This window comes from Pelophylax lessonae (assembly GCF_965119305.1).
Source record: "Pelophylax lessonae genome assembly, chromosome: 8".
Taxonomy (NCBI): Eukaryota; Metazoa; Chordata; class Amphibia; order Anura; family Ranidae; genus Pelophylax; species Pelophylax lessonae.
Window position 1 is genome coordinate 240,043,346 of NC_138775.1, and position 25,614 is coordinate 240,068,959.

Consider the following 25,614-nt stretch of genomic DNA (forward strand, 5'->3'; position numbering starts at 1 on the left):
CAGATGAGCATCGGACCGATGCTGCATTCACCTACCATGTTTCCCCGAAAATAAGACGGGGTCTTATAATAATTATGGCTACAAAAAACACACTAGGGCTTATTTTCAGCTTATTTTTACCCCTCTCTGTGTTCTAAAACACCTGGAATTAAACAATAAAATGTTTTTTAAAAAAAGTTCCTGTGTCCTCTGTCTTCTCTCCCTCTCTCCCCCTATCAGCTCAGGAGTCAGCATTCTGACATTCTGTAATCCCAAAAATAAACAATAGTTAACGTATCGTAAAATTATGTATCGGTTTTGTAAAAAGATTATATAATGTGCAGTGTGTCTCCTTTTTGTAACTTTATTGTGGCAAATACCTTATTTACCGCATTGCTGGGCGCTCCCGTGACCCGCCAAAGCTCTTCTTCCCCGCTCTGAGCACTGAAGAGGGAGAGGCAGCTGACCCCAGCCGGGAGGAGAGGAGAAGATCTCCGGCGGGTCACGTGAGCGCCCAGCAGCGCGGTAAATAAGGTATTTGCCACAATAAAGTTACAAAAAGGAGACACACTGCACATTATATAATCTTTTTACAAAATAGATTACATGTTTTTACAACAACTTTAACTAGGGCTTATTTTTGGGGTAGGGCTTTTATTGCAGACATTTCCAAAAATAACTCTAGGTCTTATTTTCGGGGTAGGGCTTATTTTCAGGGAAACAGGGTAGGTAAGTATGAATGTATGAATCTGAAGGAAAAAAAAACTCCATACAACTTTTAAAGTTGTGGAGTGGGAGCATCTTCATTACATTATGACCAGACCTCTTCATTGATGATTCAAAGACTGTGAGCTGTGCGTCTGCCGCCAGCTGTTCTGCCTTTGCACAGGCCTTATGGTGGTTGTGTGTTGCTTTCGCTTGTGGCTGTGGCATAGGGTCATTGAAGAGGATGAATGAGCGGTATGATGCCGTATTTGTGTAGAGGGGCGATATTATGTAGTCTTGGCAAAGATGGCTGGTTTAGTTTGTGGCAGCCTTTTGATCGCATTGCTATAGTACTATGTCGGTTTGCGCAGCCGAGCCAGCTTGCGACAGTAAAACTGCGGCGGGCAGGCGGGCGGCAAGTGGTTAACAAAGGTGGACAAAAAACGAATGTAAACAAACAACTTCTATTTACATCTGTTTGCCCATAGGAATGCATTATTGTCTGTTTTTCATTCATCAACAGATGGATGAAATTTGGGTAGATGGAACGCCTGTGTGAAAGGGGCCTTGGACACCATGCATACTGGGTGCGTAGCCATGGGCAGAGGGTGCGTAGCCATGGGCAGAGGGTGAGTAGCCATGGGCAGAGGGTGCGTAGCCATGGGCAGAGGGTGAGTAGCCATGGGCAGAGGGTGAGTAGCCATGGGCAGAGGGTGCAGGTGTGCTGTCAAGCCCAGCTGCCTGCAGCCTGTCAAACTCTAGAAGAGCCTGAAAGCTGCTCCATGCAGCTGTACTTCTGTTTAAGGCAGTAATTGCCCAGAGATGAATGCCTGGGACACAAGAAATCTGCATTCTGGTCATTCATCCCTGGACAATTTCTGCCACAAACAGAAGTATTTCTGAGTGCTCTGCCCCATCCAGCCCCAGCAGCTTGTCATCCTCTCATAGAGTTTGCCAGGCTGCTGGCATAATATCTGAACAGCATACCTGGGCCTTCTGCAGAAAGTTAACTGCTGGAGCCCCATGTAATCTCTGTGTGTAAGCAGAGGTCTCTCGGCAGAAGTCAAGAGTTAGGCCCCTTTCACATGGGCTTTCCGATCAGGTTCGCTGCTATCCGATCCGATCCTGCCCATGAAATCCAGACAGATTAAAATCCTATTTTACATCCATCTGGAGGATCGGATCAGATGAAAGCTGACAGGCGGTCTGTTTTCATCCGATCTCCCCATAGAGGAGGGCGGGGATCTGACAGACCTGTCATCCACCTGCTCAGTGGGGATCGGAGGATCAATCGCTGCTGAGCAACATAGAGTCCGCCGGGTGGAAAGCCCATGTGAAAGGACCCTAAGAGTTCACTAAGCAGCAAAAAGCATAAAATTTGTTTATTGCAGAGATATAGTCCTGATTTATCAGGAGGTGTGTTGGACTTTTGCAAGGAAACCACTGCTTCCCACACAGAGAGCCAAGGGTTATTCTCTATAATAGACTTGGCACGAGGCAGGCTGGCTGCCTTCTGAAGCAAACAAACTAGAAGACTTTGCACACCTTTGGCTATAATAAGCTTTAGAGCTGAAGTTTAGTATTTTTGGGGGATACAGTACTAAACACATTTGTTATGTGTAGTGGTGCATGTCGCATTACCTCCAGACTTCTGCTTCTTGTTAAATTCTTACCCTCTGTGTCTCCTTCATAGCCTTATGTTGTCCTGAGTGGCTATCTTTGACACTGTAAAGCTGGATACACACTATACAATTTTCTTTAGATTTTTTCCTTTAGGGCTCTTTCACACGGGCGGTCCGATCAGATCCGCCTGTCAGTTTTTTAGGCGGATCTGATCGGATGCCCTATGGGGCAGCGGATGTGAGCGGTGACATGTCCGCTGACACCCGCTGCCATCCGCATCCGATCCTGTCCGTGAAATCCAGACGGATGGAAACCCTATTTTCCATACGTCCTGGGGATCGGATCGGATGGGATCGGATGAGAGCGGACAGGCAGTCCGCTCTCATCCGATTCCCCATAGAGAGCAGCGGGAGCTGTGACACCTCCCTCTCCGCACTGCAAGCAGAGACTGAGCTGTCATCCGCCGGCTCAGCGGGGATCGCGGATCGATCCCCGCTGAGCAGCACGGATCCGCCTACGGAGGGGACCGTGTGAAAGAGCCCTTAGACGTACCATTCCATATAATATGAGGTCAGACCTAAACACTTTCAATTTGTATGCAATCAGGCCGGCCCTTGCACTACATAGTTGAAGGTAAATCTAAAGGAAATCAAACAACAAAAGTTGTATAGTGTGTACCAAGCTTAAGAGTTAAAGTGCTACTAAACCCGGGAGCCTGCATTCACTATATCTGCTCTCCCACAGTACACAGAAGATCTAGTTAAAGCTTGTAGGAGGAGTTTTCATTCTCCTCTGACTGTCCTATGAGGCTGCATGACCCCTGACCCTCTCGACAGAGCTAATTGGCTCTGTGCTGATCACATACCCCCTTCCCAAAAAAAAAAACTCCAGCACTACACACCAAACTGAGCATGTGCAGATTACCCTCAGGGTTCTGTACTCAGAAGATGGATTGGGGACTGTGGAAGAAGGGGAGGTTCAGAGAAGACAGGATCAAATGGCCTTTTTACACAATGGGGAGGATTGACCCCTTAGGTTCTACAGTGAGTATAACAAGCATGCTATAGCCACTTCCTGCAAACCGACATACCTGTACGTTGGCTTGAAGAAGTGGTTGTACCAGGGTGATGCCTGCAGCTGGAGGCATCACCCCGACACCATTTTTAGAGCTGGCAGTTGGCTTTCTGGAGATAACTACCGATGCAGCTCAGCAGCCGCTCGGCCATTATCCCAGCGAGCAGGAGGTGACCTCCTGCTGCTTCCCCTGCTCTGCCCAGGTCTCCCGTCCCACCTGGAGACCCGAGCAACCAGCCGATACATTCGCCGGCTGGTTAGAGTCCCGAACAAAGCTGGAGTTACGACGTCACCAACGGCGCCGATTTAAAAATACTGTCAGTATTCAGAAATTCAGATTTCTGCATTTTTAAAACTTCAAAGTGCAGTGGAGGGGTTTTGAGTCTTCAGACCCCAGATCCCTTCATAAAGAGTACCTGTCACTCCCTATTACTGTCACAAGGGATGTTTACATTCCTTGTGACAGCAATAAAAGTGATCAGATTATAATTATTTTTTTTTTTAAATCGTGTTAAAATAAAATAGGAAAAAAATGTTTTTAAAGTGTCCCTGTGAGCTCGCGCACCAAAGAAAATGCATACGTAAGTCTGCCCGCAAATGTAAACAGTGTTCAAATCACATGTGAGGTATCTCCACGATCGTCAGAGCGAGAGCAATAATTCTAGCAAAAGTCCTCCTCTGTAACTCTACACTGGTAACCGATAAAAACTTTTAAAGTTTCGCCTATGGAGATTTTTAAGTACCGTAGTTTGTCGCCATTCCATGAGTGTGCACAATTTTAAACCGTAACATGTTAGGTATCTATTTACTCGGCGTGGCATAATCTTTCACAGTATGCAAAAAATTTGGGCTAACTTTACTGTTTAGTTTTTTTTTGTTTTTTTTTAAGTTCAGTGAAGTGTGTTTTTTTCCCAAAAAATTGTGTTTGAAAGAACGCTGCGCAAATACCGTCTGACAAAAAATATTGCAACGACCACCATTTTATTCTCCAGAGTCTTTGCTAAAAAAAAAATTAAAAAAAAAAAAAAAAAAAATATATATATATATATATATATATATATATATATATATATATATATAATGTTTGGGAGTTCTAACTAATTCTCTAGCAAAAAATCCTGATTTTAACTTGTAAACAACAAATGTCAGAAATAGGCCTGGTCCTTAAGTGCCGGTTCACACTATTGTGATCACAGACATTGCATATGATTCGGAGCGCACTGCTCCTCAAATCACATGCTATGACTGTGCGGTGCGAGTTCAGCCATACAGTTTGTATGGCTGAATTTGCACCGCAATCGCAGTGAACACGCACAGCAGAATCGGATTGCATGGTGGTTCACACTAGTGCGATCTGATTCCTGTGCGAACTGTCAGATCGCACTGCGATTATGTGATCTGATCTGGGGTAGTCGTTAACTTTAAATTGACACCCCCAGCGTTTTGCATATGGCAGTGTGAATTGCCTGTGTTGCGGGAACACGCAGTATATTCGTAGTGTTCCCACATCGCAATAGTGTGAACCGGGACTAAGTGGTTACTGCATATACAGACTGATTTTACTGTTGTGGGTTTATTAACACTTTAAAAGCTGCCGCTGCTAGTCTGGGAAGCTTTGCTGCTCGCCCGCCCACTTCTGCCCTGTTCACCATTCAGGGAGCTTACGCCCCTGTTTTCTGTTTCAGGTGCGAATCAGGTTGGATTTTTTGCCTTGACCTGAAACGGAACAGAAAACGCAAAGTACCCTTTTCCCGTGCGGACCGCGGGCGCCCATTGAGAGCCAGTCACACTTTCCTGTCATGGGAAACCTGCATCCAATTCACATACGTGTGAACCCAACCTCAAACTTAATGTTAATAAAAAATAACTTGATATGGGTAACGTAATAATTTAAATTGTAATTATCTTTCACAGACAGGTCGGCTGGTACTTTGTGTCCAGCAGGGATTTGAAGCTGCTGCTGTGACTTGAGGAACTCTTCTCCAATGGTCTGAAGATAATCTTGGAATGATGGATGATGTCACCAAACCAGCCAACCATGAGTCAAGGAAGCCACTGGCACGTGCTGGCCGTGGGGATGGCAGAGGCACGCGGGTAGTAAACAACCAAAAGCACAAACACCGAGGGAATGGTAAGCTGGGTCGGGATGGCGACGTCAGCTCTCCAATCATTGTTAAGAAGGGGAAACCGACCGAATCATATGATGCAACTGCTGCAGACTCCAGAGTCTGCAAAGAAAACTCTGTTAATTGCACTAGTGGCTCGGGAAATGAAGGGCAGGGCCATCAAAACTCGTGTAATGCAAGATCTAAAAAGTCCTCTTCGCCACAAGCTGGGAACTTCAGTCAGCCAAGAACCATTGGGTCAGCGCAAGGTGGCCCACAATCCAAAGAGGCTGGAGAAGCCACTGAAAGTCAAAATCTAATTTCCCCAAATCAGGTTTCCCCAGCAAGCTGTCTGGAGACCAAGAAAGACATTGAACCTTCAGATCATCACCCAGAGCCAATTTCAGATCAAGAGACATCTCCTCTGACATCATCTCCACCAGGTGAGTGAGTACACAGCAGAAGATCATAATTCAAAGAATGTCACCTATCCTCCTTTAATTAAAAGTGAAATATATGCACCCATTAAAATATAAAAACACAAGACTTTAGTGCAGTCACTTAAGGGGAGAGGGGAGTGGTGCTACCATTGTATGTCACTCTAACAGAAAGTATAGTGTTATTTATTACAAATAAGATTTGTGATAAATAGTGAATCCCCCTTAAAGCAATGTATATAGAGAATCAATCCCACAATCTGTGATTATTTGTAACTAAAACAGACTAGTGTCCCTGCTGCTGCTGACACTACTTATGTTCCCAAGTGTACCGAATGTATAATTAAACACGCAGTACAAGAATAATAAGGCTCCTTTCACACACTCTGTCCGTTGGACGGAGTCCTTTTTTCTCAGCGGGGGATCGAGCCGCCGATCCCCCGCTGAGCAGCAGGAGGACAGCTGTGTCTCCGCGCTGTGTGCGGAGACACAGCTGTCAGTTCCCCATGCATATCTATGGGGGAAATCGAATGGGAACGGACCGTCGGTCCGTTCTCATCCGATCCCATCCGATCTGCTGGACGGATGAAAAATAGGGTTTCCATCCGTCCAGATTTGACGGATCGGATCGGATCGGGTGTCAGCGGACATGTCTCTGCTGCCATCCGATGCCCCATAGGAATGCATGGGGGGACCGTTCAGATCCGCCAAAAAAACTGACAGGCGGATCTGAATGGTCCGCCTGTGTGAAAGGGGCCTAAAGTGCAATTTTCTAAAAGTCATATAATAATGCAGCATATACCAAACAAATTTTAATAAAAAATAAATAAAGTCCCAAATATCCACATAATATCAATTCTATGTTATTCTTATATTCAAATAATTATAAAGATGCCAAAAGAATGTAAATTCCTTGGTGTGTTTGCATTCCTTCACTTAGATTCTTATCACCACGTGCATTTATCCCATCACCAGCTTCCATATGCTCTCACCTGAAAACTTTGACCTCATATTAGATCTCATGCACCTACCGCTCAGCCCCGGTTCACATTAGTGCGATCACAGAGATCGCATGTAATTCGGAGCGAACTGCTCCTAAATTACATGCAATCTCATGTGCGGTGCAAATTCCAGCCATACACTTTGTATGGCTGAATTCACACCGCATCCGCACTAAACACGCACCTGACCCTTTTTTTTATCCGCAGCAGAATCGGATCGCATAGTGGTTCACACTAGTGCGATCCGATTCTGTGCGAACTTGCAGATCGCACTGCGATCACAACTGGGGGTGTCGTTAACTTTTAATTGACACCCCCTGCGTATCGCATATGGCAGTGTGAACTGCAATGGGTGCGGATGCAATGCGGGATCACGCTGTATATTCGCAGCGTTCCCGCATCGCACAAATGTGAACCGGTACTTAAAGTGGGGTCTTCTTTATCACGGTTGCTCTCCATCCTCCGCAATCCCGTGATATAAGTGGGAAATTATCTCAAAAAGTAATAAAGTATATAGTGCTCTCTGTTATGGGTAACAATATTTTTATTTAAAGTTGAAATATACCCTGCTTATGGTGTGCACTTATACTGGTGCACATCAGTATCCAGGCATGTATTACGGATAACCTCCAACAAAATGGCCGCCCGCACACACCCATGCTGCATCAAAGTAGGATCACCTGACACTGGTGCTTCTTAAACTACAGGGACTACTGTTGGTGCCAGCAGTTCACTTATTAAATGGGGAGATTTGGAGGAAAGCTTTAAATTAATAAAGTAACACAAGTGAGCAGATCTGCAATTAGGAGATCAGGCTTTTTTTTTTACCATGTGTGCTGGAAAGGAAATATGATGAAGTACAGTTATTTCTAAAGATGGAATCTATGTAAAAAGAAATCTAAGCAAAATGACTGTGTGAGAAGCCTCCTCTAACAGCTAGCTGTTCCACTTTCTGTACTGTCTTAGGGAGGAATTTCAGTTTGATTTTTATAAGTCACCAGCTGCATATACTTTAGCTGCTGATTTTTAAAAATCAGATACTTTACCAGTGCTTGTTGTCCAGTGTTGTCGTCCTGCAAACGCTTCTTCTTACCACTGCAGATCACCAGTGCCGCCATTTTGGATACGGGAGCTGGCCGTGGCTTCTTAAGGAATCACCGCTTGCTCCCCACTGTGCCTTCGCAAGCTCTCAGTGCTTTATGAATGGTCCTGCAGCCTCCTGGGACACAGGACTGTCCCGGTAGGCTGCGGGAGGGGGCACAGCAAGCGGCATCATTGTAGTCTAGGCGAGGATTGCAGAATCGGGAGCAGGTCAGTACTCATTCCACTTCTACCGACCCCCCCCATCCCGGGAATAAGGAGCAAATCAGTGGTACCTTTTCAATGAAATTCCACTTTAGGTATAGTGACTTGTAGAGTGACCACTAAATGAAGTTCTCAATGGCTCAGTGCAATTGTTCCTTCTCTCTTATGAACTATTGAGATATGCTGTCAGTTTCAGAAGGAGTGCGCTGTTTTCAGTGACTTGATTAATTCACAGAGTTGCTTTGTGAGAAGAAGCAGTAAAAGTTAAAGCAGATCTACACGGCATCTGAGCAACACAAACAAAAAACCCTGATTAATACATTTTTAATATTCAAAGCAAACTCCACCATCCACCGTTGTCTCCATGCTTTATTTTGTTGAGAAATCACTTTGAAATACACCCCCCTAGCATTTTTGGCCGTGGCCATCTTGAGTAAGGGAAAATGATTAGTGTAGCATTTACTTCCTGGAATCTATCAGCCTTTAGCTCAAGCATGCAGGCAGGAGGGCTTGCTTAGCTGATAAAACCCCTTCTCCTCTTCTCCCTCATGAAGATTCCTGGGATGTATGACATCATTTGCCAAGGCAAGAAACCAGGAAGTAATGTAAAAAAAAGTTTATACCAAGTAAATATGATATAATTTCCTTTCTATTTACTAATGCTAGAAGCATAAGGATTAAAAAATAATAAATGTTGATTGAGAGAGTGAAGTTCCACTTTAACCACTGTGTAGAATTTTAAAGCTGGTATGCCTATGTAAAAATAAAATATGACAAAACGTTTTTGTGTACTAAATAGAAGTTATCAAAGATATAAAAGATGCGTATTTATTGATGTATGTGGTGCCATCTATGTGGGTGGCTGTTAGTTTGAGATTCCATCTCTAAGGCCTCGTACACACGTTCCGATAATCGTACAATAAAACTCGCTTTCGACCTGATCGCACGATAATCTGATCGTTAGTACAAAGCTTTCCACAGCCGATCACAACAGTTGGTCCAACAAAATCCGAAGGGAGAAACAGGAAAACTTCTGTCGTACGATAGCCCCACGAACGACAATCGTTTCATCAGTACACTATGCGTCCGCTAAAAAACGATCGACAAAGACCGCGCATGCATAGAGAAACACTAAAATAGCACGGAAAAAGCCTGGCTGCCATTGTTTTTGTTTTGCACCATCTGATACGTAGCTAAGCAGCCAGGAAGCTTTTCCCGAATCGTACGACAAAAATCATACCGTTTGTACGCATTATTGAATTCGATGTTAGTATCATGCAACAAAATGCGAACGATTAGTCGTCCGATTATCTGAACGTGTGTACGGGGCATAAAAGCCCCTGTCATATATTTGTTTGTCTTCTATAACATGCTCTTCTGTTTTTTTTTGTTCCTTTGTTCAGGTAAAGCTGCAGAGAATAGTCCCAACGCAGAGCCTGTCCAAGCAGACACAATACCCACAGATGAGTCCATGTTAGCAGACCAAGAATTGGGCCTGAAACAAGCAGAGGAGAGGTTGGGGAGGGACTATATTCATCGCCTGGAGAAGGTATTGTGTGCCTTGGACGCCGTGTGCTTATATACAATGCAGCGAATGTTTCTGCTGCCTCACTGTTACTGCCCAGTAAGAACAGCCACAACTAGACGTAACCAGTGTGAGTTGCAGACATATTTTTCTGACTTTTTTCTAAATTAGAGGGAAGAAAAGCATTTGTGTTCTTTTGTAGCCAGCCAGAATGTTTTATGTTTTTAGCCCTCTTTCAGTGTAAGGCTAGCCATACACACATAGATTTTTATTGTTCTGGCCAAGGGCTGAACAAGAGACACATAATAGATATCACCAGCTACGCTAAACAACATAAATAGAAGAATACAATAAAATATACCTGCGCCCCTATGAGGCTGAAGCAGCGTACTCCTAACTCCTGGTAAGTTAAAAGATATAAAAAAAAGACAAAGGGAGTCGCGCTAAAGCATGTGCAGAAAAAATGTGGCAACTGGACAATGCGTATTATATAAGCTGTGAAATACAAATACTGTATTTTCTGGCGTATAAGACTACTTTTGAACCTCCAAAAAGGGGGGTCATCTTATACGCTGAGTATAATGTCTCCAAGGTGACCTAAGTATAAGTATTACCGGTAGATGTAATCTCTCAAGACGCTGGCTGTGTGGGAATCCCGTACCGGTATACCGTATGTACCGTAGCTTTGGCTACATACAGTGTACCGCGCTGAGCCAATCAGGGAGAGCAATGTATTTTATTATTGAATGCAAAGCCTGCTCGGATTGGCGGAGTAACATCAGCCCGCCTCTCTGACTCTGCCAATCTGAGCAGGCTTTGCATTCAATAATAGAATACATCGCTCACTGTGATTGGCTCAGCGCGGTACACTGTATGTAGCCAAAGCTATGGTACATACGGTATACTGGTACAGGATTCCCGCACAGCCAGCGTCTTGAGATTACATCTACGGGTAATACTTATACTTAGGGTACCTTGGAGATATTAGGAGAGATTACATGCAGGGCTGCTGTTAGAAATTGCGGGGGCCCCGTACAGACTACCTGGCAGGGCCCCCCCAAGAAAATATTAAAGATATATTTAGCTAAAATTACAACAAAATCACTATTATCAGACACAAATATAACATAACTTGAATAATTCCTGCTAAATCTAAAAAAAAAAACTATGTTAATAAATAAAAATGAAGATGAGATGAAATAAAATATACAGGCTGGGCAGTTGGAGCTCCTGGATCAGAGAGACAGAGAGAGAGAAACAAAGTTACAAATAAACTCCTGAGCAGAGATAAGTGCTGGGAGGGGGGGGGGGCACACAAGGGAAGGGATTAGTGAGGGACAACTGTCTCTTTCTCAGCAGATAAAAGCTGATAGCAGGGAGAGGGACAGATCAGATTCAGGTGCTGGAGGAAGATTTCTGTATTTGTTGTCCATCACTAATCCCCCTCTCTGTGTGGGCCCCCCTGTGTGCTCGGGCCCCCTACAAGAGGGCTGGTGGTCCCCCCCTATCAGCGGCCCTGATTACATGTATTACAGTACTTGGGGTACCTTGCAGATCTATGAGAAATCTGATGTTTTTCAATGGTGTTGCCTTGCTTCGGAAGGGGGGGTAGTCTTATACGGCGAGTATAGCCCAAAACCTATGTTTTAACTAGAAATTTAGGGGGGTCGTCTTATACGCCGGAAAATACGGTAGGTAACATCGATCAATCAGGATCGTTAGGTGTAAGCATATAAACGATACACTAATGTGACCTAAATCAAAAACATTGTACAGTCCACTCAAATAGTAGAGGATCCTATAAACGATCAAATAATAAAGTTCAATCCAAATGGTTGTAGAACAGAGATCTTCCACCCAGGTGAATGATAAGATGACAAACAGCATGTGATCCCATCCACCAAACACAGTCTCTTACCAGAGAGAAATAGGATATGCACATCGAGTAGTTAAGGACTACTATAGCCTACTCCCAGCGTGACTGCTCCAGGAAAATCCAACCACAGGTACAAACCAGCACTGGCTTCCCTCAGAATCTTGATGGTAAATCTCTCATAGGAATGATATGAAGTGGGGAATAATAAACAAGCGGGACAAGCCCATAGTGTGATACCGCCAAATATAGTTTATTGCCAAACAAAAATAGGAATTGCACTCACCCACAAACCAAATAAACGAGCATATAGTTGCTATGATGAATCGGAGGCTTCTGGCGATCAATCTCCCTGGTACCACCAAAAAGATGGCCGACCTCGGGCTTCCGGGTGTGACGAGGTGACGCTGGATTAGCTCCTCCCAAAATATTTGTGTTTCACAGCTTATATAATACGCATTGTCCAGTTGCCACATTTTTTCTACACATGCTTTAGCGCGACTCCCTTTGTCTTTTTTATAAATAGAAGAATGCTAACTTTCGGCAGTTGTATTCAAGCAGATGAGACACCTGCAGGTGCTTGAATACCTCAATAGTGAGGATGCAGTCACTGTTCGGCCAACAGGACCACCCACGGTTCAAAGTTTTGGCCAAATCAGCAGGAATCCAAAATTCAAGCCATGTATTGCCAGCTTAACCCTTACATTTATGGTGTATCTAAACCCAAAAACAAAAAGGCTTTGTGATTAGCATTTCTGCCTTGTAGTATCATCTGTTCACATCCCAGGCATGACACAACCTACATAGGGTTTTCATGTTCTTCCTGTACATGAGGGTTACCTCTGGGTACTCCGGACTCTTCCCACATGCCAAAGACCTGCAGAATGGCTCCTGTCTTTATTGGTCCTAGTATGTGTATACGTGTGAGGTAGGGACTGATGTGAATGTGCAATTTATGTAGAGCACTGTGTAAATTGTCAGCATTATATACTGTATGTTGAAATGACCACTTGTAGTCTCCATTGCACACCCATGTGACAGGTAGACAATATAAAGGCACAACTGGTAGACGGACACAGAACATTGTCCCCCCCCCCCCCCATAACAGGAAGTACCTTCATGGCAGGATCGCTGGGTATAACTTAAATGAAAGCTGCAGAAATACTAAAAATTACATTTGAAGCTATATTAAATATTATAACCCAGGAGTGAGATTGTAATACTGTTTGTTGCAGTTTACAAATCCTTAGAAGTGGCGGCTGCATTTTCAGCTATTATAGGGAATATTTGTTGATATTGCCCGAAATACCATGTCCTTGTCACTTCCCATGAACTGAGCTGGAAGCATAAAACATGTTCTCTTCCTTATGTAAACAACAATGTATTTAATAGAGATGAAGGGAAGAAGATATGTGTGACAACCATGGCTCTCTCCATAGATACAGTGGTGTGAGTAAGTAAGCGTAGCCACCCAAGAACAGGAAGTGTGTTATTTGCAGGATTTCCAGGAAAAATAGAGGGGAAGGAAGCCTGATAAAAAGAAAACAAATGCAGCTTTCAGATGTAAGGACTGGTAAGCTGCAGTATATTACATTTTTATTTTTACTTTTAGATATGCTTGAATGTTTTAAATGAGATTTTAGCAATTTGGATTTACATATAATTTAAGGGGACGGTTTAGACATAAAAATCCTTTCTGAAGTTCTTCTTTAGCTGGTCATATAGACTACTTGTTTCAACTTAAATTGCACTTAGTTATCATAGTAGTAGTAATCAGAGTAGTAGTAATCAGAGTGATTTTACATCTTAATCAGTAAAAGATTGTACACCTTTTTCAAATGTGTCTGCCTTTTAGTGTCGGAAATAGGGTGTGTAAATCACCCCACCTACCCATTGTAATATGACGTGGGATGTGGATTGAATTTGCTACTCGTGAGCACTCAGTACTTGCTCTAAGGCCCTGTTCACACCTGAGCGTTTTTCAGCCCATAAAATGCTCATCTGTGAAAATCCAAAACGCCCAACAATCAAAATCCCATTCATTTCAATGGCCCCTGTTCACATCTGAGCGTTTTGTCCCCTGAAGCAAAATGCCTGTAGCTCAAAAAAGTACAGGAGCTTCTTTTTGGGCTGATTAAGAGCTATTATGGTCCCATAGGAATGCATAAACGGCGTTTCACGGGCGTTTTTCAAACACACAGGTGGTCCCCACCCCTTTTAACACCACCCACACCCAAACGCCTGCTAAAAATGCCCCAAAAAACGCTCATAAAATGCCCAAAAAAACGCCCCACAAACGCTCGAAAAAACGCCTACTAAAATGCCCAAGAAACGCCTGAAAAAGATATGCTCAGGTGTGAATGCAGCCTAAGGGAAGGTATATCTTTTTAATGCTATTCTTAAATGCATGGTAAATTGATCAGCATAATGTAAACACTCTTGAATGCTGGTAATATTTGAAAAGACCTTTTCTATAATTGTATATATGGATAGCCATATTTGCTCAGTTTATCCATAAGCTTTACTCCCATATTTATAGTGCTAAAGAAAGGTTGTGCTTCACTGCTCCTGATTGTGGAGTGAAAGTGGAAATTTAGTCAGAAAATTAAAGAAGTATAGGCAAAGCTTTTTTAGCCATACTTCTATGGATTACAGGAGTGCAGTTCGTTCTGCACTCCTTTGAATCGTTTTCAGCTAACAGCGGGCTAAAGCAGCTGCTAGCGATAGTCACATTTAAGATTCAGCAGGCTGGTTGTACCCAAGTTGATTGATTGATCAACTTGGTACATTCATCCTGCCCATACATGTTTTGAATCTCTATGGCCGGCCTTAGGCAGGCCATACACAATTCATTTTCTTTCATTCAAGCAGCGGGTTGAAGGAACAAAAATGAATCGATTTCTCCTATCCACATATTTGAGATAAATGAAGGAATCCCTCCTGAGAAGCTATTGTATTCTGACATCTGATTGATGTCAGAATACACTCATCAGCACCCCTGGCTATAGCCTGCACCACTGATCGAGCACAAACTTTCCAACGGGCTGGTTGTACAGAAGTTGATCAAGAGATCAGCTTCTGTACAACCAGCCTGCCCGAAGATGGATCCTGCTGAACCAGCCAAATTTTGATCCATCTATGTCCAGCTTTAGAGAGGTGGGGTAGAGACTGCAGGGTGGCATGTCAGCAGGAGGCAGAGAAACAGCAGTCGTCTGATCTTCCCCGTGAAGAACTGTGCATGGGGCATGTATACTGAAGGCTTTCAATTGGCATGCAGGCAGGTTATACTCCTAAGTGCAATGCAAAAAAGTAAACTGACCACGCAGGGATGGATGTGTTTCTATTTGGGCACGAAAATATATTCAATACATGCATATGTTTTGCCACTTTAAAGCGGTATTATACTCTGCTATTTGACTTTTACCTACAGGTAAGCCTATAATAAGGCTTACCTGTAGGTACAATTAGTATCTCCTAAACCTGCACGGTTTAGGAGATACTCAACCTGCATGCAGCCGCTGACGTCAGCGGCGCATGCGCTCTGAAGGTCCGGCGAACCTTCAGAGCTCCTTGCCGAATCTTGCCGGAAAGTGAAACTCCCGCGCGCATGTGCGGGAGTGACGTCATCGCGGCTCCGGCCACTCATAGCGCCAGAGCCGCCGAACCAGGAAGAGATGCAGAGGGAGCATGCCAGCCCCCTCAGCGTTGTCCAGACGACCCTGTCGGGGCTTAGTTCTAAGGTAAGTAGTTCATAATGAGCTAGTATACGATGCATACTAGCTCATTATGCCTTTGTCCTGCAGGTTTTTTTTTTCAGGAGTATACAACCACTTTAAACATGCTTCAAGTTCAGAAATATCTGTTGATCTTGTCAGTTATCGAATGAGCCTGTAAGTTGTGCTCTTTGCTTTTGCACTTGTCCACCTTACCCAGTGAACTACAGAGCACCCTCCATGTTATTGGAAACTGGTGAGGATTCCGTAGCCCTAAGGCTCCTTTCACACTATCCGTCCGTCGGACGGATTCCGTTTTTCTCAGCGGGGGATCGAGCCGCCGATCCCCGCTGAGCAGCAGGAGGACAGCTGTGTCTCCGCACTGCACTGCGGAGACACAGCTGTCAGTTCCCCATGCATCTCTATGGGGGAAATCGGATGGGAACGGACCGTCGGTCCGTTCTCATCCGATCCCATCCGCTGGACGGATGGAAAATAGGGTTTCCATCCGTCCAGATTTGACGGATCGGGTCGGATGTCAGCAGACATGTCTCTGCTGCCATCCGATGCCCCATAGGGATGCATGGGGGAACCGTTCAGATCCGCCAAAAAAACGGACAGGCGGATCTGAACGGTTCGCCTGTGTGAAAGCGGCTTAGCACACTGCAATGTATTACATTTTTGTTCTTGGGTTTAGATACACTTTGAGGCTGAGGCTTGCATTTAAAGAGGGCTCTGTAGCCCTAACACACTTCCTGTTCTAGGGTGACAACACTGCTCCTCCAAAGATCCAGTACAGTTTTCCACCTAGGGATAGGAAGTGTGTTTCTAGCAGGATCATCCGCTGAAAATGAAGAAGACAAAAGAGAGTGAATGCAGGCACGAGTGTGTTCATATAATGCCAGACTTTATTACTAGCATCTTCTGCTTATTACCTGAGTAGTAGTTTTTCATATTCATGTGATCTAGTCATGTGATCTTCAACCGTCAGACTGACACACACGAAGGGCAGGTGGGAGGTGCAGGCCACGTCTGTAAGACAATTAACTTGAAATGCATCTTTTGTGATTGTAATTGTGCCAGGATGTTTACCAGCCCCCACCCTCTCACACTTCTTTTCAGAGATCTCCAGACTTCTCCAACTGCCAGTATCTATGCAAGCTGTGCTCCGTACACATCGAGAACGTACAGGGGGCTCACAAGCACATTAAGGAGAAACGCCACAAAAAGAATATCCTGGTAAAGTTAGCTGCTGCGCTTTTCTGTCTGTATCTGCGAGACGTAGATTTGCAGCTTGTTTGTGTTAGTGAGCTACAGTATGTGTGTCACTGGTGTCTCTTGTACTGAACAACAGCTCTCCGCCGCGAAGGAATTGGTAAGTAGCCATTGATCTGGAGTGTGTGTGTACGCGTGGTTTCTAGAATTTACTCCAATGGTGGTCATAGACCTGAAAGAATGAACCTTCATTTAAAACCGATCAGAAGATTGTGTGATGAAAAATAGATTATGTTCACGGTGCAAGTAATAATTTTTCTTCCTGGAACTCTATAAATGCTGATCAATTGCCATCACGTGTTTACCACCCAAACTTTAGTTTATCCTTTAAACACTAAAAGTGTTCAGAAATAGTTCAGGCCTGTTTATTGTTTAGTTTGTTTGACCAGGTCATATGCTGCAGGCTTTGATCCATGCAGGCCCTTGAATAATCTGATTTGGAATCCATTTTATTTGGTGAAGTCCCCATCCTCTCTATGTCCATCAATATTCCATCTCTGCTACAAACAGTTTTCTAATCGTATAATGTTTGTGTTAGTTTAGGTAGTTGTGTGTGTATATAATCTGAGATGGATTAATGCTTTCATAAAAGATGTAGGACTATTAGGCTGCATTCACATGTCAGCGTATGGATCGCGGCGCGATTCCGCCCGCGATCCGGAGATCATTGCAAATCGCGGGACGCCTGTGCGTTGCCCGTGATTTGCAATAGCACCCCAAACGCTGAGCGATGTTGCCGCGATTTCCGCCTGCCGAATCGCGGTAACATCGCGCAAAAAAAATTGCGGGACGCAATACGCTCCAAAGAAGCTCTTGTACTTTTTTGGGCGTAATGCGTCCCGCAATTTTTTTTTTTGCGCGATGTTACCGCGATTCGGCAGGCGGAAATCGCGGCAACATCGCTCAGCGTTTGGGGTGCTATTGCAAATCACGGGCAACGCACAGGCGTCCCACGATTTGCAATGATCTCCGGATCGCGGGCGGAATCGCGCCGCGATCCATACGCTGACATGTGAATGCAGCCTTACACTTCTGGAGATGTTCATGGGTGGATGAAGACCGATTAGTGAAAAATTTAGCATTTTAGACTTAGAAGTCGTTCACATTGCTAAAAAATGGCTTTCCGCTGAGCATAAAATTGAATATAGTACTAACAAACCGCTACAAATCGTGGAACGATGAATTTTACTGTTAAAGTTGTTATTTTTAAAAAATAACCACATATTGGATTAAATGACTGATTGAATGGTCAGCCATGTATGGATGCTTATACAACCTAGATTGTTAAATCTATTATGCCTATTGTTTTCGTATTATAGGTATTTTTTTTTTTTGTTTTAGTTACTAAACACCTTTTTAACTAATTGTCTAAAATTTCTAGTTCTGTGATTGCTTTACCACATAGTTAATGTTTTGCATTTTGCAACCTTTACAGTACCTTCTGTGTTATGTTTGCTGAAAGATAAGTGTTTTGTAAGGAGAAACCAGTTTATTTTTTTCCCTTTTGTTAGGCAATAAAGGTAATTGTACTCTACATTTACATACTAATGGTAGGATCATCCATAAATGTAGCAGCTTCTCAATGTACACAGCGAATGTCCATGTGTACACATCCGCACACACTTAAGCCTGGTACACACGGACTGAATATTGGCTGGTTTCTGTTGAACCAGCCGATATTTGGTCCGTGTGTACACCAGCCTGTCTGACAGAAGCTGGCCAAAAGACCGGCTTCTGTCGAACGGGCATACTGGAAAACAAGCATCTGATCATGCTGGCAGCCTATTGCTGGGAGCACTGACTGCTGTATTCTGGTGGTGGGGAGGGGGGAGGGGGGCAGTCCCCCGGGCAGTCCCCCTTTCAGAACACAATAGCTCAGTGGGGAGATCGCTGTACGAACCGTGGATAGTTAGTACAGCAAGTTCCCCCTGAGCTCTTCAGTTTTTTATCATTCAGCCCACTGGGTTTGAACGGAAAAAAAAAGACATATTGTGTACCTAGCATTATATAGTGTGTGTGTATATATATTAGGGTTTGGCCGATATTCACTTTTTTGAAAGTATCGGTATTGGCCACAAACTTGGCCGATATGACTGATAGTTTCTTAAGATAGGGCCTATTGGGCTGCCTCCAGAGGGGAAAGGAAGGGGGGGAATGGGGATTAGAGCGCTGCCTGATTACACAGAGCAGCGTTCTTCTGGTTACACGGCAGGGGCGCTGTCATATGAAGTCCCGCCTCCTGGACCATCTCCTACCTATCATAGACAGCACACTGGTGACGTCTATCATAGGAGCCGGTCCAGGAGGCGGGACTTCGTATGACAGCGCCCGCGCCAGGTAAGCTGGGGAACCCTTCTCTGTGTAATCAGGCGGCGCTCTAATCCCCATGCACTGGTCACTCTGCATTGGATGGGGCATTGGTCACTCTGCATTGGATGGGGGCACTGGTCACTCTGCATTGGATGGGGGCACTGGTCACTCTGCATTGGATGAGGGTGCAATGGTCACTCTGCATTGATGGGGGCACTAGTCACTCTGCATTGGATGGGGGCATTGGTCACTCTGCATTGGATGGGGGCACTGGTCACTCTGCATTGGATGGGGGCACTAGTCACTCTGCATTGGATGGGGGCACTGGTCACTCTGCATTGTTGGGGCACACTGGTCACTCTGCATTGGATGGGGGCACTGGTCACTCTGCATTGCTGGGGGCACTGGTCACTCTGCATTGGATGGGGGCACTGGTCACTCTGCATTGTTGGGGCGCACTGGTCACTCTGCATTGGATGGGGGCACTGGTCACTCTGCATTGGATGTGTGATTGAATGTGCAGAATATCGGCCCATATCGGCCGATTCCGATACTTTGTGACCAAAATATCGGTATCGGCCCTGGAAAAACCATATTGGTCTGTCCCTAGTGTGTGTGTATATATATATATATATATATATATATATATATATATATATAACACATTGAGGCATGAACCCCACTAGACCTCTGAAGGAATGCTGTGGTATCTGGAATCCAGCCATCAGTAGCAAATCTTTTTGGCCGTGATATTTGTGAGGTGGGACCTTCATGGATCAAACCTTTTTTTTTCCAGCACATTACATGGATGCTCAGCTGGATTGAGATCTGGAGAATTTGGAGGCAAAGAAGTCTACACCTTGAACCTGTCATTTGTGTTCCTTAAAAAATTATTGAATTAATCAGACCAGGCCGCCTTCATCCGTTGCGTACATTGACACCCCCAGCAGTTCGCAGATGTCAGTGTGAGCCAGTGTGCGATTCAGGTGCGATGCGGGAGCCGGCAGTGAATGGCAGGTTTTCCCACATCGCATCAGTGTGAACCTAGGCTAATTTGTTATCAAACTGTTAAGGGTAAAGTTCCGCCTTAATGTTGATTGAGAGAGTGAAGTTCCACCTTAAGTGTCCATTCACACTAGTACGACTTGTCAGGTGACTTGGTCAGCCTGACAAGTCACGCACCGTCGCGTCCCATAGTGTAGTACAGGAACGGCTCTAATAGGAGCGACACAAGTCACTCTGACTTAGAAAAAGGGTCCTGTACTACTTCGGGGCGACCTCGGAGCGACTTGCATAGACATTCATTTTATTAAGTCCGTGCAAGTCGTGCCGAAGTCGCGGTACACGCGACTTCACAGGTCGCCCCCGAAGTCGTGCCGCTGCAGTGTGAACCGGCACTTAAATACAAAGGTATCAATATTGATAAAATAAGATCACATCTACCACCACTACTCCTTTGAGATCTTCTCTTTGCAAGTTTATTTCTTGCAAATTATTGTAAAGCTTGGCTCTAGAGTTTTCCAGTGCCAGTTTGTTCTAGAATTGTAAGTTTTAGAATAGAGCTGGTTCTTGTTACCCCTAGTTCATGCTCTATATGAAATTTTGAGCTCCAATTTGTGAGTCAATTATTTTATTGTGTGATAATTACTTTTTATTTATTTATTTATTTTTTGCTGTTAAGGAAAAGCAGGAGGAGAATGAACTGCGAGCTCTTCCACCTCCTTCAGCGGCCCAGATCGCTGCCTTAGGAGTCACTTTGGAAAATGCAGCAAAGGAACATGGGATATCTCAGGAGGACTTTCTGTGCAGGCAGGAAATTGTGAACGAGATGGAGAAAATTATCCAGATAAAACTGCCTGGTAGGTTTCTTGTTAAAATGTTATGGGGATTGTGGAAATGGTCCCATTGCAACAAGTATTTTTGAATTATTGTTGTCTGTTTTAGCTTGAGTAACAGGATGTCCACCTTTATTATGTAGGGTAAGTGCAGAAAGGATATACTGAGGCCTTTTTTGGGCCTAAAGCCAGCCATAGACAGTTCGAATCTTGGCCAGTTCTGCAGTGACCAGCTGAGATTTAGCCCATGTATGGGCAGGCGGAATGTATCCAAGTTAATCGATCAATCAACTTGGGTACAACCAACCTGTCGGATTTTACATGCGGCCACCAGCAGTAATTGCTGTGCTCTCCTGCCGGGAGAACACAATGGCTCTGTGGGAGGGATTCCCCCATCAACACTAACTGTGTTAATGATGGGGGAATTGAGCTGGTTACAGGAAAGAAAATCGCTCCATCTATGGCCGACTTTAGGCTAGGTTTAGACCGCAGTGCTGATAGCTGGTGCTATCAGGAGGGGCGAGCAGCCTCAGGCACAAGTGTTTTATTTTTTTTTTACCTATACGCTTGATTTGCTTTTTGCTTTTTTTTCTTTTTTCAGTAAGCACTATGAGCTGTGCTACTTGGTTTTGAGTGTTAATTCTGAGGTGGATGATCTGGGATTGAACAGTACAAAACAGGATAAAGTGTGCTGATCAACCCCGAGGGGGGAAGCAATATTTAGTCCTATACTATATAAGGTCCCATTAAAGAAGGTGAGGCGTTAGGCAGCTGGAGTCTGCTGATCAACTTCTGTACAACTACCCTGTCAGATTTTTTCTGCTCGCTCAGCTATAGCCGGCAGCAACTGATCAGTTTATTCTGATGGTGGGGAAGCCTTCTGCTGTCAGAATACCAGGGCTTTTTTTCAGCGGGAACGCGGGGGAACGCAGTTCCGGCACCTCCAGTCTGAATGTATGCAATGGCAAAGGGGTTGCTGGGGTCAGTGGGGTGAGCTGAATGGCCTATTGATGCTGGCTGCCGGGGGATCTATTGTTGCTGGGGTGAATCTATTTTTGCTGGAGGGCATTTTGTTGTGGGGGGGGGGCTTTTGTTGCAGTGGAGGATTTATTGTTGCTTGGGGGAACTATTGTTGCTGTGGGCTATTGTTGTTGGGGGGGTCTTTTGTTGCAGGGGAGGATTTATTGGGGGGGGGGGCGATTGTTACAGGGGGGGATTTATTGGAGGGGGGCAATTGTTTCAGGGGAGGATTTAGTGTTGCTGGGGGGCTATTGTTGTTGGGGGTCTATTGTTGCAGATTGCAGGGGATCTATTTTACTGTTTTTTCTATAGTTGCAGGGGAAGATTTATTGTTGCTGGGGGGATCTATTGTTGGGGGGGGGGGGTCTATTGTTGCTGATTCCAGGGGATCTTTTTTACTGATTTTCTAGTTATTAACAAATTCTATACAAATTGCCTAGAACCACAACATGATACTTGGTTCAGTATTCTCTGAAAGGGTGTGGGGGTACTGGGAGGGGTACTGGGAGGTGGGTAGAGGGTGGAACCAAAGGACAGCGCTCGGAGGTGGGTAGGGGGTGGAGACAAGGGGGGACTCTAAAGAGGGGAGTACCTGTACCTATTCTCTGAGAAAAAAAAGCCCTGCAGAATACAATAGCTCATCGGGGAGGATTCCCCCATCCACATTGATTATGTGGATTGGGGATTCAGGTCAATTTTTTTTTTTGTTCAACCCACTGTTTGAACAAAAAAAAAAAAACGGATTCATCTATGGGCTGCTTTTATCACTGTGATGCCATTGCCAGGGTTGAGCTTGTTCGCAAATCTAAAAATATGTTGTCTGTGGTTTTAAACAGTTTTGTATGCTGCATGTTGAGAAGGACTGTTTTTGAGAAGTTTTACATGATAGTTTAAAGACATAACTAAGCTTTTAATTCCATCTTAAAGCGGAACCTTACCCAAAAAGGGAAGTTCCAATTGTTTGCATTCTTCCTCCTTTCCACCGCCACGTTTTGGCACTTTTGGGGGGGGCGGGTACCTGGTTTTGACAGGTACCCACTCCCACTTCCAGTGAGATCGCCCCTGCTATCTGAACGGAAGTTCGTCCCCCCTCCTTCCCCCCGCAGCATTGTTGGACACATCACAGGTTTCAGAAGACTGTGGGACCATTCACAATGTAGGCTTCACTGCCGGGTTCCCTTACTTAAGATGCTGGCGCCTGGACCCGAAGCCGATTGAAGAATGGACTTGGGTGATGACATGGATAGATCGCTGGACATGTGAGCGTCCTTATATTAAACGTCAGCAGCTCTATAGTACTTGTAGCTGCTGCCTTTTAATTTTTTGTGGGGGGGGACTGGAGCTCTCAGTGTTGCAATGGCATTTGAAAGTCGTGGGATATATTGAGTAGCAAGTGAACAATGTTGTCCTTAAAATTGATCTTTTGAAAGCGGAAAAAATGGGCATCATGGTTTGTTGCGTATGGAGCTGCATAGACACAGACAGGTTAGGGTGCCCAGTCTGACCCATGTCCAAAACCAGAGGAGGCAACAATGGGCACTTGAGCATCAGAACTGACATCGGGGCAATGGATGTAAGTGGCTGGGTCTGGTGACTTATTTTTTTTTAATTCATTTTCTGAATATTCCTTTCCATCATCTGGATGGTTGGGCGTGTGTGTGTCACGTGGGAAAATGTGTGTCCTATTCATGTGGAGGTACTTCACACATACCACCTACCTATACATTATTTTCAGACCAAGTACACCCCTTCATGGAAACATTCCCTAATGGCTGTGACCTCTTACAGCAGGATAATGTTCCCTGCCACACTGCCTAAATGGTTTAAGAATAGTTTATGGAACACAGCCATAAGATTTAAGGTGTTCTCCAGATCTCAATCCAATTGAGCATCTGTAGGATGTGCAGGAATAACAAGTCCCCACCATGCAGCTTAGAGGTCCTAAAGGGTAACCCGAATTTAGGGAGGAAAAAAACATCTAGCATATACAATTTCTTTAGAGTCATCTTGTAATTTAGTGTTATTAAAAAAAAATTATTACCCTTTTCTTTTCAATCTGCAGTGGTGTAATTTTCTGTAAAATGCAATATAGAACCCTGCAAGTGCAGCAGCTAATTAATAATTATAAAATCACTCCCAATCCCATTCATTTTGCACATGGCCACAGACAAAGAGCTATTTCTTCAGAATAACCAAAGGTAGGGATCTGCAACAAAGTATGTTAAAATCCTTGCAATGTTTGTTGATCACCTAGAGGGGAACTTTCTTTTTTCCTCAACAAAATGGATTTACTTCTTAAAAGATCTGCTACTGACTGCTTGGTGCCAGATACCACAGCATACCCTTAGAGGTCTAGTGGAGACAATGCATTGAAGGATCAGGACTGTTTTGGTGGAAAAAGGGCTGTTTTGGTAGCAAAGGGGGACCTACTCAATGTTAGGTGGTTGGTCAAAAAGTTATAACTGATTTTGTGTGTGTGTGTTAACATTTTTCTAGGCAAATATATTTCTAAAGGTGCTATTGCAATGACGTTTTCACCACATGTCGGTAACAACCCATGCAATCCATGCATACAAAGAAACCAAAACAAATAGGTTCAGAAATTTAGTTATGTATAATAAAATGGAATGACACAGGGAAAAAGTATTGAACACGCTAACTGAAATGTATTTAATACTTCCTACAAAATCCTTTGTTGGTAATGACAGTTTCAAAACGTCTCCTGTATGGAAAAACTAGTCACATGCATTGCTCAGGTGTGATTTTGGCCCAAATCTTGAAGGTTCCGTGGGCCTCTACTATGAACTCTGATCTTTAGTTCTTTCCATAGATTCTATTGGGTTCAAGTCAGGTGATTGGCTGGGTCATTCTAGCAGCTTATGTTTCTTTCTTTGAAACCAATTGAGAGTTTCCTTGGCTTTGTGTTTGGGATCATTGTCTTGCTAAAATGTCCTCCCTCTTTTTACCTTTATCATCCTGGTAGATGGCAGCAGATTTTTATCAAGACCATCTTGGTACATTTTTCCATGAATCCTTCCTTCAATGACATGAAGTTTGCCAGTACCGTATACTGAAAAACGGCCCCACAGTATGATATTCCCACCTCCAATCTTCACTGTTGGTATGGGGGTGTTTTTTGGGTGATGTGCAGTTCCATTTGACCTCCAAACATGGTGTGAATTATGGCAATCTAAAGAGTTCAATTTTGGTCTCATCTGATCAGACTATGATCTCCCAGTATTTCACAGGCTTGTCTAAATGTTGTTTAGCAACTTTAAAGGAGCTTCAACATGCTTTTTCTTCAGCAATGGAGTCTTGTGTGGTGGCCATGGTGGTTGAGCGCATTACTTATTGTTTTCTTTGAAACAACTGTACCTGCTAATTCCAGGTCTTTCTGAAGTTCTTCACAAGTGACCCTTGGCTCTTGGACAACTCTTCTGATAATTCTTTTCACCTGTAAGGAGCACCTGGTCGTGGCTGGTTTATGGTGAAATGATGTTCTTTCCACTTATGGATTATGGCCCCCACAGTGCTCACTGGAACATTCAGAAATTTAGAAATCCTTCTGTAACCAATGCCATCAGTACGTTTTGCAACAATAAGGTTGCAAAGGTCTTAAGAGCTCTTTGCTTTTATCCATCATGAGATGTTTCTTGTGTGACACCTCGGTAATGAGACACTTTATAGGCCATCAGTTGAGACTGAACCAGCTGATATTAATTTTCACTGACAAGGGGCAGGATTGCTTTCTAAATGTTTTTTAATTACTGATTGATTTCAGCTGGTGTCTTGAATTTCCACGCCTTTTTGCACCCTTTTCCCTTTTTGATTCCA

General features: G+C 44.2%; 1 protein-coding gene across 2 annotated transcripts in view; it reads left to right on the forward strand.

The window, feature by feature from the left end:
• Window positions 1-25,614, forward strand: part of TUT4 (terminal uridylyl transferase 4) — a 116,273-nt gene that overhangs the window by 18,002 nt on the left and 72,657 nt on the right. For both annotated transcript variants that reach the window (XM_082265057.1, XM_082265058.1), the window contains exons 2-5: window positions 5,296-5,929; window positions 9,633-9,778; window positions 16,463-16,579; window positions 20,607-20,784. In XM_082265057.1, the coding sequence (XP_082121183.1) occupies window positions 5,389-5,929; window positions 9,633-9,778; window positions 16,463-16,579; window positions 20,607-20,784 (982 nt within the window). In that variant the 5' untranslated portion in view covers window positions 5,296-5,388. The remainder of the gene's footprint in view (window positions 1-5,295; window positions 5,930-9,632; window positions 9,779-16,462; window positions 16,580-20,606; window positions 20,785-25,614) is intronic.